This window comes from Macaca fascicularis, chromosome 19 (genome assembly GCF_037993035.2).
Source record: "Macaca fascicularis isolate 582-1 chromosome 19, T2T-MFA8v1.1".
Taxonomy (NCBI): Eukaryota; Metazoa; Chordata; class Mammalia; order Primates; family Cercopithecidae; genus Macaca; species Macaca fascicularis.
In genome coordinates, this window is record NC_088393.1 from 10,559,952 (window position 1) to 10,572,933 (window position 12,982).

The 12,982-nt window shown below is 51.1% G+C and overlaps 1 protein-coding gene across 1 annotated transcript; it reads left to right on the top strand.

Moving 5' to 3' along the window:
• Positions 1-2,973: 2,973 nt before the first annotated feature.
• On the top strand, positions 2,974-12,294 carry RDH8 (retinol dehydrogenase 8). Its single transcript, XM_005587919.4, has 6 exons — positions 2,974-3,095; positions 6,695-6,853; positions 8,710-8,889; positions 10,723-10,816; positions 11,274-11,457; positions 11,553-12,294. Exons 1-6 carry the CDS (start codon positions 2,993-2,995, stop codon positions 11,766-11,768), a joined length of 936 nt encoding a protein of 311 aa, XP_005587976.2. The 5' UTR covers positions 2,974-2,992; the 3' UTR covers positions 11,769-12,294.
• The last annotated feature ends 688 nt before the right edge of the window (positions 12,295-12,982 follow it).

Consider the following 12,982-nt stretch of genomic DNA (forward strand, 5'->3'; position numbering starts at 1 on the left):
GCCCGAGACCCCGCCCTGGCCTCGCCCTGCGCTCCAGCGCCTGGCCAGGCGGGGCTCCTTGGAGGGAGAGCGCTGACAGCTGGACTGGGAAGTTGGGAAACTTTGTGCTGAGCGCTGATTGGCCGGCTGGTGTGGAGCCGAGCGCCAGGAGCTGGGTTGTTCCTGCCCCACCCCACAGTGGAGGAGAAGGGTCACTCCCACCCAGTCCTGGAGTTCGAGGGTTCCAGCCCTACCCCAAACCTTTTCGGCCTAGCAGATCCCCTCAAAGGAGAGCTTAGCCTCATTCAAACCTTCAGCCTCCATCCAGGCCCTGGAAAAGGGGGAGGTGCAGGTTTATACCAAATCTTTTTTTATTTTCTTTTATTTTTACATTTTATTTTGGAGACAGGGTCTTGATCTGTCACTCAAGCTGGAGTGCAGTGGCCCAGTCATAGCTCACTGCAGCTTCCAACTCCTGGGTTCAAGCCATCCACCTGCTTCAGCCTCCTGAGAAGCAGGTACCACATGCACATACTGCCACACCTAGCTAATTTAAATATATATATATTTTTGTAGAGACCAGGGTCTTGCTTGCTGCCCAGGTCGGTCTTGAACTTCTGGTTTCAAGTCATCCTTTGGCCTTGCCCTCCCAAAGCGCTGGCATTACAGGCATGAGCCACCTCACCTGGCACCAAGTCCTTTCTGCCTCACTCAGGCCCCCAAGTGGGGTCCCAATCTCACCCCAAACTCTCATTCACCTACCTGCTTTATCCTCAGTCCCTTAGCTAGACAATAGGAGGTACCAGCCTCAGCCCCAGAGCCTTTCCTTCAGGTCCCTAAGGGGTCCTGATCCCACCTCAAACCTCACCCCAGATCCCAAAATGGGGTCCCCAGTCTTACTCCAAACATTTATCTCTCCACTGAAATCCCTGAGTCACGTGTCCTGGTCCCAGATTCTCACCACAGATCCCAAAACACAGTTTTCACTTTCCCCCAAATTATTGATTCCTCAAATAAAGGGTCTTATCTCCATCCCTAACCCTCATCTCCCCCCACCCCAAACCAGGTCTCCAGTGGATGCCCTGGCCCCAATCCCAAATCCCCACCAAATGGGGGAGTCTGAGCTGGGTGCGGTGGCTCACGCCTGTAGTCCTAGCACTTTTGAGAGGCTGAGGCGGGCAGATCGCTTGAGTCCAGGGGTTAGAGGCCAGCTGGCTAACATGGCGAAACCCCATCTCTGCTAAAAATACAAAAACTAGCCAGGCAATGTGGCTGGCCTCTGTAGTCCCAGCTACTTGGGAGGCTGAGGTGGGAGGATCACTTGAACCAGGGAGGTGGAGGTTGCAGTGAGCTAAGGTTGTGCCACTGCACTCCAGCCTGGGCAACAGAGCAAGACTCTATCTGTCTCAGAAAAAAAAAAAAAAAAAAAAAAGGTCCGGGGGTGGTGGGAAATCTGTCCCTGTTGCAAAGCAATGCACTGTCACGGGGAGGAAAGGGTGGATTCTTGCCATTCTTGGGATGAGGCAGAGGCCCCCCTCACCGTGCTGGGACCCCCACCTCCAGCATGAAGAGGCCCCCAGGAGGTCAAACAGAGCTTTATGCAATTGGACAAGCGCAGACACGCAGGATGTGAGGGTGCTTCCCGAGGGAGGGGAGGAACCAAGAGGCGTATCCTGAGCCCTGAACTGCTCCCCGAACCCTGCTTCCCCCACCCCCGCCCCAGGGGAAGAGGGAGACGCAAGCAGTGCCTTCCTCCCAGTCTCTGACTCCCCAGACAAAGAGTCTCTGTGTCCCTGAAGAGGAGGGGGTGGGGCCCCATCAGGCCTGAGGGGGAGACGGGGGCCCCCCAGGGTGGGAGGAGGAGAGGGAATCTCTGCAAGCTGCGCCTCCCCCCACCCCAGGGACATCTGAAGCTGAGACTTCTCCAACTAAAAGGCTCTCACAAAATTCCTGCCTGCCCTGCCTTGCTGGAAGTTCTTCCTGTAGTCTAACTACATCTTCTGACAGTTCTACACCCCTTCCCTCTGTGAAACAACATTCTCTGTCTCCTTCTCTCACTCTCTCCCTTCAATCAGAGATTCTTCACCCAGAATACAGACACTAATTCCCCCCAACTTTCACAGAAACTCTCCCCAGCCCTAAATAATTTATACTCGGCCGGGCTCAGTGGCTCACGCTTGGAATCCCAGCACTTTGGGAGGCTAAGGCCGCTGCACCACTTGAGGTCAGGAGTTCAAGACCAGCCTGACCAACATGGAGAAACCTCATCTCTACTAAAAATACAAAAATCAACTCCGTGTGGTGGCACACACCTGTAGTCCCAGCTACTTGGGAGGCTGAGATAGGAGAATCGCTTGACCCTGGAAAACGGAGGTTGTAGTGAGCCGAGATTGTACCACTGCACTCCAGCCTGGGTGACAAGAGCAAGACTCTGTCTCAAAATAATAATAATAATAATAATTTACACTCATAATAAAAATTAAAAATTAAGAAAACGGTTACAAATGTCCAAGGCAGGAGGATCGCTTGAGGCCAAGAGTTGGAGACCAGTCTGGGCAACAGAGCAAGGTCCCATGTCTAAAAACGAAGTAAATTTAAAAATTAGCTGGGTATGGTAGTGTGTGCCGGTAGCCCCAGCTACTCTGGAGGCTGAGGTGGAAGGATCGCTTGAGGCTGCGGTGAGCTACGGTGGTGCCACTGCACTGCAGCCTGAGTGACAGAGCAAGACGCTGTCTCTTAAAAACAAACAAACAAAAACCAGTGATGTGTATAGTAGGTGTGGAGAAGAAATTTTTGGCAGATGAAGAAAATGAGGTGCAGAAAGGATTTAAGAGATTCTCTCTTACTGCCTGTTCAGGGTCAGTCCAGACTTGAGGGTCTCCTGGCCAGGGCGGAGGCTTTGCCCTGCAGGGGATCTGTGGGAGGGGGTTAGGAGGGAGCAGACGAGCCCAGGATGAATGGTCAGAGTCAGGTGCTGCCCGGCGGAGGTCACGCGTCCAGGGAGGGGATCAACATGGCCGCTGCACCCCGGACTGTGCTGATCTCCGGCTGCTCATCAGGAATTGGTCTGGAACTTGCAGTGCAGCTGGCCCATGACCCCAAGAAGCGTTACCAGGGTAAGAGGTGCAGGGCGGCGCTAGGAGGCAGCAGGGTGGAAACAGCTTCCCCAGCACTGTCTCCCCTACCCATCTCTCCCAGCTGTACTTGTGGGCTTGAGGAGAACTCAGGATGCATGCCGTCTTCCTCTCCCTCCAGGAATCATCCCCTCATCCTACAAATATTTCTTGAGCACCTTCTGGGTGTTCTGAATGCTGGCAACACAACTGGGGATGAAATAGACAAAAAAATCTCAGCCCTCGGGATGGTGTCATTCGGGGAGGAGAGGGAGAACGGGCGATAAACAGATAAAAAGAAATTGTTGCTATATCTGGTGGGAATAAGTGCTGAGAAACAAAATAAAGCATGCTGAGAGTGGCAGGGGGTGGGTGGGTGATATTTTTAGAAGGGTTTCACTAGGGCATTTCCTAGATTGGAATAATCACTACCCTGATGCTCACTCCTCCACAGTCTCCCCAGATTACTGCTTTTACTGAGATAAGCTTCTTAAGTGCTCCTGACCTTGGGGGTTGAAGGGATGGCCTTCTAGTTCTAAGAATTTGCCTTTCTGCACCTCTAGAATAAATCCCTGGAACCTGCATCCTAACCAACCAGGAGAACCCCTGACCCAGAGGGTGCATGCTGGAGCCAAAGTGGGCAAAGGGTTGTTACTTACAAGGAGGCGACTAGGGGTGAGGGCATTGCCCCAGTTGGCAGGGGTGCTTCTCCCAGCCCTCTGCCCTCTGTTTTAGAGACACACACAGCTTTGAGCATGACAGCCTGAACGCCAGTGTGCAGGGAATAACGTGCGTTCCTGTGGGCGGGCAGATGGGTGTATTAAACTGCTGGAGGCTAATGTTTACGGAGCTTTTACAATGTACCACGCTGCATTCTAAGTGCCCTGAATCCAGGAAGTCGTTTAATCCTCACATCACACCTGTGAGGCAGGCACTATCCTCCACCCCATTTTATTATTATTTTATTATTTATTTATTTTGAGTCAGAGTCTTGCTCTGTCGCCCAGGTTGAGTGCAGTGGCGCATCTTGGCTCACTGCAGCCTCCACCTCCCACATTCAAGTGATTTTCATGCCTCAGTCTCCTGAGTTTCTGGGATTAAGGCATGCACCACCACACCCGGCTAATGTTTTGTATTTTTAATAGACGAGATTTCACCATGTTGGCCAGACTGGTCTCGAACTCCTGGCCTCAGGTGATCTGCCCACCTGGGCCTCCCAAAGTGCTGGGATTACAGGCATGAGGCACTGTGCCTGGCCTGCCTCATTTTAGAAATGAGGAAACGAAGATGCAGACTGTCAAAGGTCTTTGCTCAAGGTCTCCCAGCTGCAAAGTGGCAGAGCTGGGATTTGAACTCAGGCATCCCATCCCTTGCACCCATGTTTCCCACTATATCACATGTAGATGCAAGTGACCCCATTCAGGCGCCTGCTACCCACAAATCACACTGGCCCGAAGACAAGAGGCAAATGCCCCCAGGAGTGTTCTTGGTTGATTATGGTTGCACACATTGGGGGATATCAAACATGCATGCTGGTGCATGTGCAGACATGGTACATATGCTAAGGTCCTGCTTAAGAGCATAAGCTTGAGGCTGGGCGCAGTAGCTCATGTCTGTAATTTCAGCACTTTGGGAGGCCGAGGTGGACAGATCACCTGAAGTCAGGAGTTTGAGAACAGCCTGGCCAACATGGTGAAACCCCGTCTCTACTAAAAATACAAAAATTGGCCAGGTGTAGTGGTTCATGCCTGTAACCCCAGCACTTTGGGAGACCGAGGTGGGTGGATCACGGGGTCAGGAGATTGAGACCATCCTGGCTAACATGGTGAAACTCCATCTCTACTACAAATACAAAAACTTAGCCGGGCGTGGTGGCGGGCACCTGCAGTACCAGCTACTCTGGAGGCTGAGGCAGAAGAATGGTGTGAATCCCAGGGGTGGAGCTTGCAGTGAGCCGAGATTGCGCCACTGCACTCCAACCTGGGTGACAGAGCAAGACTCTGTCTCAGTCAATCAATCAACCAATCAATAAAAATACAAACATTAGCTGGGCATGGTGGCAGGTACCTGTAATCCCAGCTACTTGAGAGGCTAAGGCAAGAGAATCGCTTGAACCAGGAGACAGAGGTTGCAGTGAGCCGAGATTTTGCTACTGTATTCCAGCCTGGGTGACAAGAGCGAGACTCCATCTCAAAAAAAAAAAAAAAAAAAAAAAAAGAAAAGAAAAGAAAAAAGAGGATAAGCTTGTCCAGGCTCTGTGGCTCTTTGGCTTCTGACGCCTATAATCCCAGCACTTTGGGAGGATGAGGTGGGCAGATCACCTGAGGTTTGACACCAGCCTGACCAATATGGTGAAACCCCATATCTACTAAAAATACAAAAGATTAGCTGGGTGTAGTGGCAGGCACCTGTAATCCCAGCTACTTGGGAGGTTGAGGCAGGGGAATCGCTTGAACCCAGGAGGTAGAAGTGGCAGTGAGCCGAGATCACACCCCTGCACTCCAGACTGGGTAACAAACGAGAGTGAAACTTTGTCTCAAAATATGTGTGTATATATATATATGGCTATTAACTTCAGTGTTCATGTATGTATGTATGTTGGCTATAGGTATGTATGCATTTTTTTCATGGCAGTCTGTTTTATGTTTGTGTATTTTATTGTCTTACCTACTAGGCTATAAATTCCATGAAGGCAGAAATGTTATCTTATTTATTTATTTATTTATTTATTTTGAGACAGAGTCTCACTCTGTTGCCAGGCTGGAGTTCAGTAGCATGATCTCAGCTCACTGCAACCTCCTCTGCCTCCCAGGTTCAAGCAATTCTCCTGCCTCAGCCTCCTGAGTAGCTGGGATTTCAGGTGTGTGCCACCACGCCCAGCTAATTTTTGTATTTTTAATAGAGACGAACTTTCACCACTTTGGCCAGGATGGTCTTGATCTCTTGACCTTGTGATCTGCCCACCTCGGCCTCCCAGAGGGCTGGGATTACACATGTGAGCCACCCCAGCCTTATTTTTTTATTTTTTGAGACAGGGTCTCACTCTGTCACCCAGGCTGTAGTGCAGTGGCTCCAACTCAGCTCACTGCAGCCTCAACCTCCTGGGCTCAAGCAATCCTCCCACCGCAGCCTCCCAAGTAGCCAGGACTACAGGTGGGGGCCACCCACCACACCTGGCAAATTTGTATATATAATTTTTTTGTAGAGATGGGATCTTGCTATACTTCCCAGGCTGGTCTCAAACTCCTGGTCGAGCAATCCTCCCACCCAGGCCTCCCAAAGTGCTGGGATTACAGGCTTGCACCACCACACCTGGCGACTTTATCTTATTTCATGCCATAGCCTCAGCACCTAGAATAGGGCATAGTGTATAGTAGATGCTCAATAAATGTCTGTTGAACTCATGGTTGGAAGGATGGATACAGGTATGTGGAGATGCATGTACACAAGTGTGCACTTGTTGGCTGAGTGATAAATGTGGGTGTGTAAACTTGTGGGTTTCCATCTCTCTGTGACTTTTAATGCAAGATCACAGAAACGTGGAGCCCACACCAAGGGGAAAGGAACTCAGTGCCTGTCCCTGCTCTACTCTCTGCCCCCAGTGGTGGCCACCATGAGGGACCTGGGGAAGAAGGAGACACTGGAGGCAGCTGCTGGGGAGGCTCTGGGGCAGACCCTCACTGTGGCCCAGCTGGACGTGTGCAGTGATGAGTCGGTGGCTCATTGTCTCAGCTGTATCCAGGGAGAAGTGGACGTGCTGGGTAAGACGTTGCAGCCCCTGACTCACTGAGCCCCATCCTGGTCTGAGTATAGACCCTCAATACGGCAAGGTCTGAACACCAGCTCTCTGGCTCCTTCCCCAATCTCTGAACCTGGACAGAAGGGGTAGACCAGTTGGCCAACAGGGGTAGACCAGTTGATCCTACCAATTGATTTATTAAGGCTTGGGTGCCGTGGCTCATACCTGTAATCCTAGCACTTTGGGAGGCTGAGACAGGAGGATTGCTTGAGCCCAGCAGCTCGAGACCAGCAAAATAGTGAGACTTTGACTCTACAAAAAATTTAAGAATTAGCCAGGTATAGTGGTGCATGCCTAATCCCAGCTACTCAGGAGGCCAAGGTGGGAGGATCACTAGAGCCCAGGGGTTTGAGGCTGCAGTGAGTTATGATAGAGCCAGTCTGGGAGACAGAGCAAGACCTTGTCTCAAAAATCAAAAAAAAATTTTTTTTTCTTGAGACGGATTCTTGCTCTGCGCCCAGGCTGGAGTGCAGTGGCGTGATCTCAGCTCACTGCAACCTCCACCCCCCAGGTTCAAGTGATTCTCCTGCCTTGCCTGCTGAGTAGCTGGGATTACACGTGCCTGCCACCATGCCCAGCTAATTTTTGTATTTTTCGTAGAGGCGAGGTTTCACCATGTTGGCCAGGCTGGTCTCAAACTCCTGACCTGAAGTGATCCGCCCACCTCGGCCTCCCAGAGTGCTGGAATTACAGGCGTGCACCACCGCACCTGGCCAAAAATCTTTTTTTTTTGAGATGGAATTTAACTCTTGCTGCCTAGGCTGGAGTGCAGTGGCGCGATCTCAGCTCACTGAAACCTCCGCCTCTCGGGTTCAAGTGATTCTCCTGCCTCAGCCTCCCAAGTAGCTGGGATTACAGGCATGGGCCACCACACCCGGCTAATTTTGTATTTTTAATAGAGACGGGGTTTCTCCATGTTCTTCAGGCTGGTCTTGAAGCCTGACCTCAGGTGATCCACTCGTCTTGGCCTCCCAAAGTGCTGGGATTACAGGCATGAGCCACCATGCCTGGCCCAAAAATCAATTTTTTAAAAAATAAAAATATTAGGCCGGGCGCGGTGGCTCAAGCCTGTAATCCCAGCACTTTGGGAGGCCGAGACGGGTGGATCACGAGGTCAGGAGATCGAGACCATCCTGGCTAACACGGTGAAACCCCGTCTCTACTAAAAATACAAAAAAAAAAAACTAGCCGGGCGAGGTGGCGGGCGCCTGTAGTCCCAGCTACTCGGGAGGCTGAGGCAGGAGAATGGCGTGAACCCGGGAGGCGGAGCTTGCAGTGAGCTGAGATCCGGCCACTGCACTTCAGCCTGGGCGACAGAGCAAGACTCCGTCTCAAAAAAAAAATAAAAATAAAAATAAAAATATTAGAGACACTAGTAATAATCTGAGGCCTGGGGGTGGGGCAGATTTTACGGAATAGAAATTCTCATATATGGAGAAAGTCATACGTGGTTGGGAAAATTACTTGGATGAGTCACTTGGGGAAGACAGCATGATGCAGAAATAAGTCATAAGGTCCCCAACCTTCGCAGGAAGGTGGGTGTCACTGTCTTGATGCAATTTGGGGTCAGAATCGAATTGCTCATGGATTAAGGGGGCCACTATTCCCAGCAGCCCTTCCTCCCACTCAGGGCTGAGGATCTCCTATGACAAACGCTAAACTGTGTTTAAAGATCACCAAGATTTCATATTTGTCCACCCACGATACCCTGGACTGGCCTTGGACTTGGAGTACGGGGTGGGGTGATTCAGGGGGTGTCTGGAAGTAGTGCTAGAAGGGTAAGGGACTTTCAGGTAACCTTAGTACCTCTTCTCTTAGTGAATAATGCTGGAATGGGTCTGGTGGGGCCCCTTGAGGGGCTCAGCCTTGCTGCCATGCAGAATGTCTTTGACACCAACTTTTTCGGAGCTGTCCGTCTCGTCAAAGCTGTGCTTCCAGGCATGAAGAGGAGGCGGCAGGGCCACATCGTGGTGATCAGCAGCGTCATGGGGCTGCAGGGTGAGCTGTGGGGACCCACCCCTGGAAATCCCACCAGCGTCTGATCCTCCCCAGACTGGGAGGATGGTGAATGGGTTTTAGATCATATTCTAAATTAGTGTGGAGCCCAGGCTTGGTGATTCATGCCTGTAATCCTAGCACTTTGGGAGGCTGAGACGGGTGGATTGCCTGAGCTCAGGAGTTCGAGACCACCAGTAAGAACGGGTGAAAGCCCGTTCTTACTAAAATACAAAAAAAAAATCAGCTGTGCATGGTAGCATGTGCCTGTAATCCCAGCTACTCAGGAGGCTGAGGCACGAGAATTGCTTGAACCTGGGAGGCAGAGGTTGCAGTGAGCCAAGATTGTGCCACTGCACTCCAGCCTGGGCAACAAAGTGAAACTCTGTCTCTAAAATAAATAAAATAAAATAAATTAGCCTGGAGAATTGTGTTCAGAAGGATTATGAAGTTCAGAAGGAAAAAGTGGCCAGACATGGTGACTCATATCTATAATCCCAGCACTTTGCGCGGCCTAGGCAGGAGGGTTGTTTAAGCTCAGGAGTTTGAGACCAGCCTGGTCAACATAGCAAGACCTTATTACTATGAACTTTTTTTTCAATTAGGCCAGGCACAATGACTCATGCCTGTAACTCCAACACTTTGGGAGGCCAAGGCAGGTGGATCACTTGAGATCAGGAGTTCAAGACCAGCCTGGCCAAAATTGTGAAACCCTACCTCTACTAAAAATACAAAAAAATTAGCCGGGTGTGGTGGCACACATCTGTAGTCCCAGCTACTCGGGAGGCTGAAGCAGGGGAATTGCTTGAACCCAGGAGGCAGATGTTGCAGTGACCTGAGATTGTGCCATTGCACTCCAGCCTGGGCAACAAGAGCAAGTCTCTGTCTCAAAAAATAAATAAATAAATAAGTAAATAAACAAACAAACAAAAAAAACCAACAAACCTTTGGCCAGATGCGGTGGTTCATGCCTGTAATCCCAGCACTTTGGGAGGCTGAGGCTGATTTTGAGACCAGAACGGCCAACATGGTGAAACCCCATCTCTAGTAAAAATACAAAAATTAGCCGGGTGTGGTGGTGTGCACCTGTAGTCCCAGCTACTCAGGAGGCTGAGGCAGGAGATTCTTTTGACCTCAGGAGGCAAAGGCTGCACTCCAGCCTAGACGACAGAGTGAGACTCCGTCTCCCTTCAACAACAACAAAAAATAAATTAATTAAATTTAAAAATCAGCCAAGCATCGTGGTGTGTGCCTGTAGTCCCAGCTACTCAAGAGGCTGAAGTGAGAGGATTGCTTAAGCCCAGGAGTTCAAGGCTGCAGTGAGCTGTGATTGCACTGCTGCACCCCAGACTGCAGGACAGGGCAACACCCTATCAAAAAAGAAAAAGAAAGAGAGGGAGAGAGAGAGGGAAGGAAGGAAGGAAGGAAGGAAGGAAGGAAGGAAGGAAGGAAGGAAGGAAAGGGAGGGAGGGAGAAAAGGAGGGAGGGAGGGAGGAAGAAAGGGAGGGAGGGAGAGAGACAACAGCCCTAATGAAGAGAAAAATGAAGAGGATCCCCAAGTGGCCCCAAAGGTTTAGAGAATGGAGGGAAATAGGGGAGTTTCCTGGGACCAGGTGGAGCTGAGAGGAGGTGGCACCCATCACCCGAGAACAACTTCGTTCTGACCCCATATGACCCCATCACACAATGCCATACCCCACATCATCTTGGCACCATGTATCTGCTCTGTCTCGTCTCCACATCCTCTTTGCTCTGTCTCCCAAAGACCCCATCACCCTGGAACCCACAAAGCCCACCTCCCAGACCCCCAAAGAGCTCTCCTTCTGACCCTCACAGGTGTCATCTTCAACGATGTCTATGCAGCCTCCAAGTTCGCCCTGGAGGGATTCTTCGAAAGCCTGGCTATCCAGCTGCTGCAGTTCAACATCTTGTGAGGCGGGCACGTGGGCAGAGGGGGCTTGGAGGCAGTGCTGGGGAGGTGGCATTGAAAGGGGGAGAGGAGAGATGAAGACAATGAAGCTGGGTGCAGCGGCTCACACCTGTAATTCCAGCGTTTTGAGAGGCTGAAAGGGGAGGATCACTTGAGGTCAGGAGTTTGAGACCAGCCTGGGCAACATAGCGAGACCCCCATCTCAACCCAAAATTTAAAAATTAGCCAAGGGTGGTGGTGTGTGTAGCTGCAGTCCCAGCTACTCGGGAGGCTGAGGTAGAGGATTGCTTGAACCCAGGAGTTGGAGGTTGTGGTGAGCTATGATCATGCCACTGCACTCCAGCCTGGGCAAGGGAGTGAGACCCTGTATCTTAAAATAAATAAATAAATAAATGGACAAAATAGGTCAGGGAGCAGTTGGGGCATCAGACTGACACTACCCCTGCCCGGTCGCCAGCATCTCCCTGGTGGAACCAGGCCCCGTGGTCACCGAGTTTGAGGGGAAGCTTCTGGCGCAGGTTTCTACAGCTGAGTTCCCAGGCACTGACCCTGACACCCTGCACTACTTCCGGGACCTCTATCTCCCAGCCTCCAGGGAGCTGTTTCGCTCCGTGGGACAGAGCCCACAGGATGTAGTTCAGGTGAGTGAAGGGCCCAGAGCCCCAAGTGGTGGCTCAGGTATGTTGCGGGGTGAAGCCCTCCCTGGGTCCCAGGGCTCAGGCGCTCCACTCTGCAGGCCATTGTCAATGTCATCAGCTCGGCTCGGCCACCCCTGCGCCGACAGACCAACGTCCGCTACTCCCCGCTGACCATGCTCAAAACCGTGGACTCCTCGGGCAGCCTGTATGTGCGAACCACCCACCGCCTCCTCTTCCGCTGTCCACGCCTCCTCAGCCTTGGCCTTCAATGTCTGTCCTGCGGCTGCCTCCCAACGCGAGTGCGGCCAAGATGAGCAGAACGGAGCTCACGATCCCCATCCCTGAACAACCAGACTTCTTCATTCCACATCTAATTCAAGGGATGAAGATGCTTCATTCATTCATTCTGCAAACTCCCCCTCCCCTGCTCTGTGCCTGGACATGGCTAGAATCCCAGAAGGGCTCAATTTTCAGGCATAGACTCCTCTGCAGTCACAGCTGGAGCAGAGACAGGGACCCTGGGAACTTGGCCTGGGGAGCCCAGAGCAGGAAGCTGCAGCTGTCTCTGGGAAAGCAAGAGAGGCTTCCTGGAGGAAGGGGCATTGTTATGAGCCTTGAAGGATGAGACAGACTCTGCCACATTCAACCTCGTGACTTCATGATCCTGGGCCTGAGAATACAGGAATAATTAATAACCCACCCTGCACCCCCATGCAGACACCAGAGCTCTGTGGACCAAGGGGACATCCCTGGTCACACACCCCATCAACAAAATGTATCTGAGCACACACCAGCAATGTATGTATATTTTTTCCATTAAGTATATATTTATAACCACAAGTTGTAGTTACATTTACTATTTAATAAAGCTCAATTTCTTAAAATTAAATAAAAACTTAAAAAGACAGCTCCAAAGAGAGAGAGAGAGCAAGAGAGAGAAAGCAAGCCAGCCAAGCATGGTGCATCATGCCTATAATCCCAGCACTTTGGGAGGCCAAGGCAGGTGGATCACTTGAAGCCAGGAGTTCGAGATCAGTCTGGCCAACATAGTGAAACCCTCTCTCTACTAAAAATACAAAAATTAGCTGGGCATGGTGGCCGGCACCTGTAATCCCAGCTACTCGGGAAGCTGAGGCATGAGAATCACTTGAACCCAGGAGGTGGAGGTTGCAGTGAGGCCAAGATGGCACCACTGCACTCCAGCCTGGGCAACAGAATGAGACTCTGTCTCAAAAAAATACAAAAACAAAAACTCACAAATGGATAAGCAGACTTTTGTGTATCCTTAAAAAGGAAGGAAATTCTGACATGTGGGTAAATACTGAGAACACCATGCTGAGTGAAATAAACCAGATAGAAAATTCCACCTATCTGAGATGCCTAAAGTAATCAAATTCATAGAGATAGAAAGTCACATGGTGGGTGCCAGGGGCTGAGGACTCCTCTGTGATCACAGTGGAGCAGAGAGAGGGACCCTGGGAACTAGGCCTGGGGAGCCCAGAGCAGGAAGCCGCAGCTGTCTCTGGGA

Bases quoted from the DNA above. Each gene is read 5' to 3' on its own strand.
- RDH8 (XM_005587919.4), top strand. From the start codon at position 2,993: ATGGCCGCTGCACCCCGGACTGTGCTGATCTCCGGCTGCTCATCAGGA. The intron at 3,096-6,694 runs GTAAGAGGTGCA...CTCTGCCCCCAG, and splicing joins CCCCAAGAAGCGTTACCAGG to TGGTGGCCACCATGAGGGAC. The intron at 11,458-11,552 runs GTGAGTGAAGGG...TCCACTCTGCAG, and splicing joins GCCCACAGGATGTAGTTCAG to GCCATTGTCAATGTCATCAG.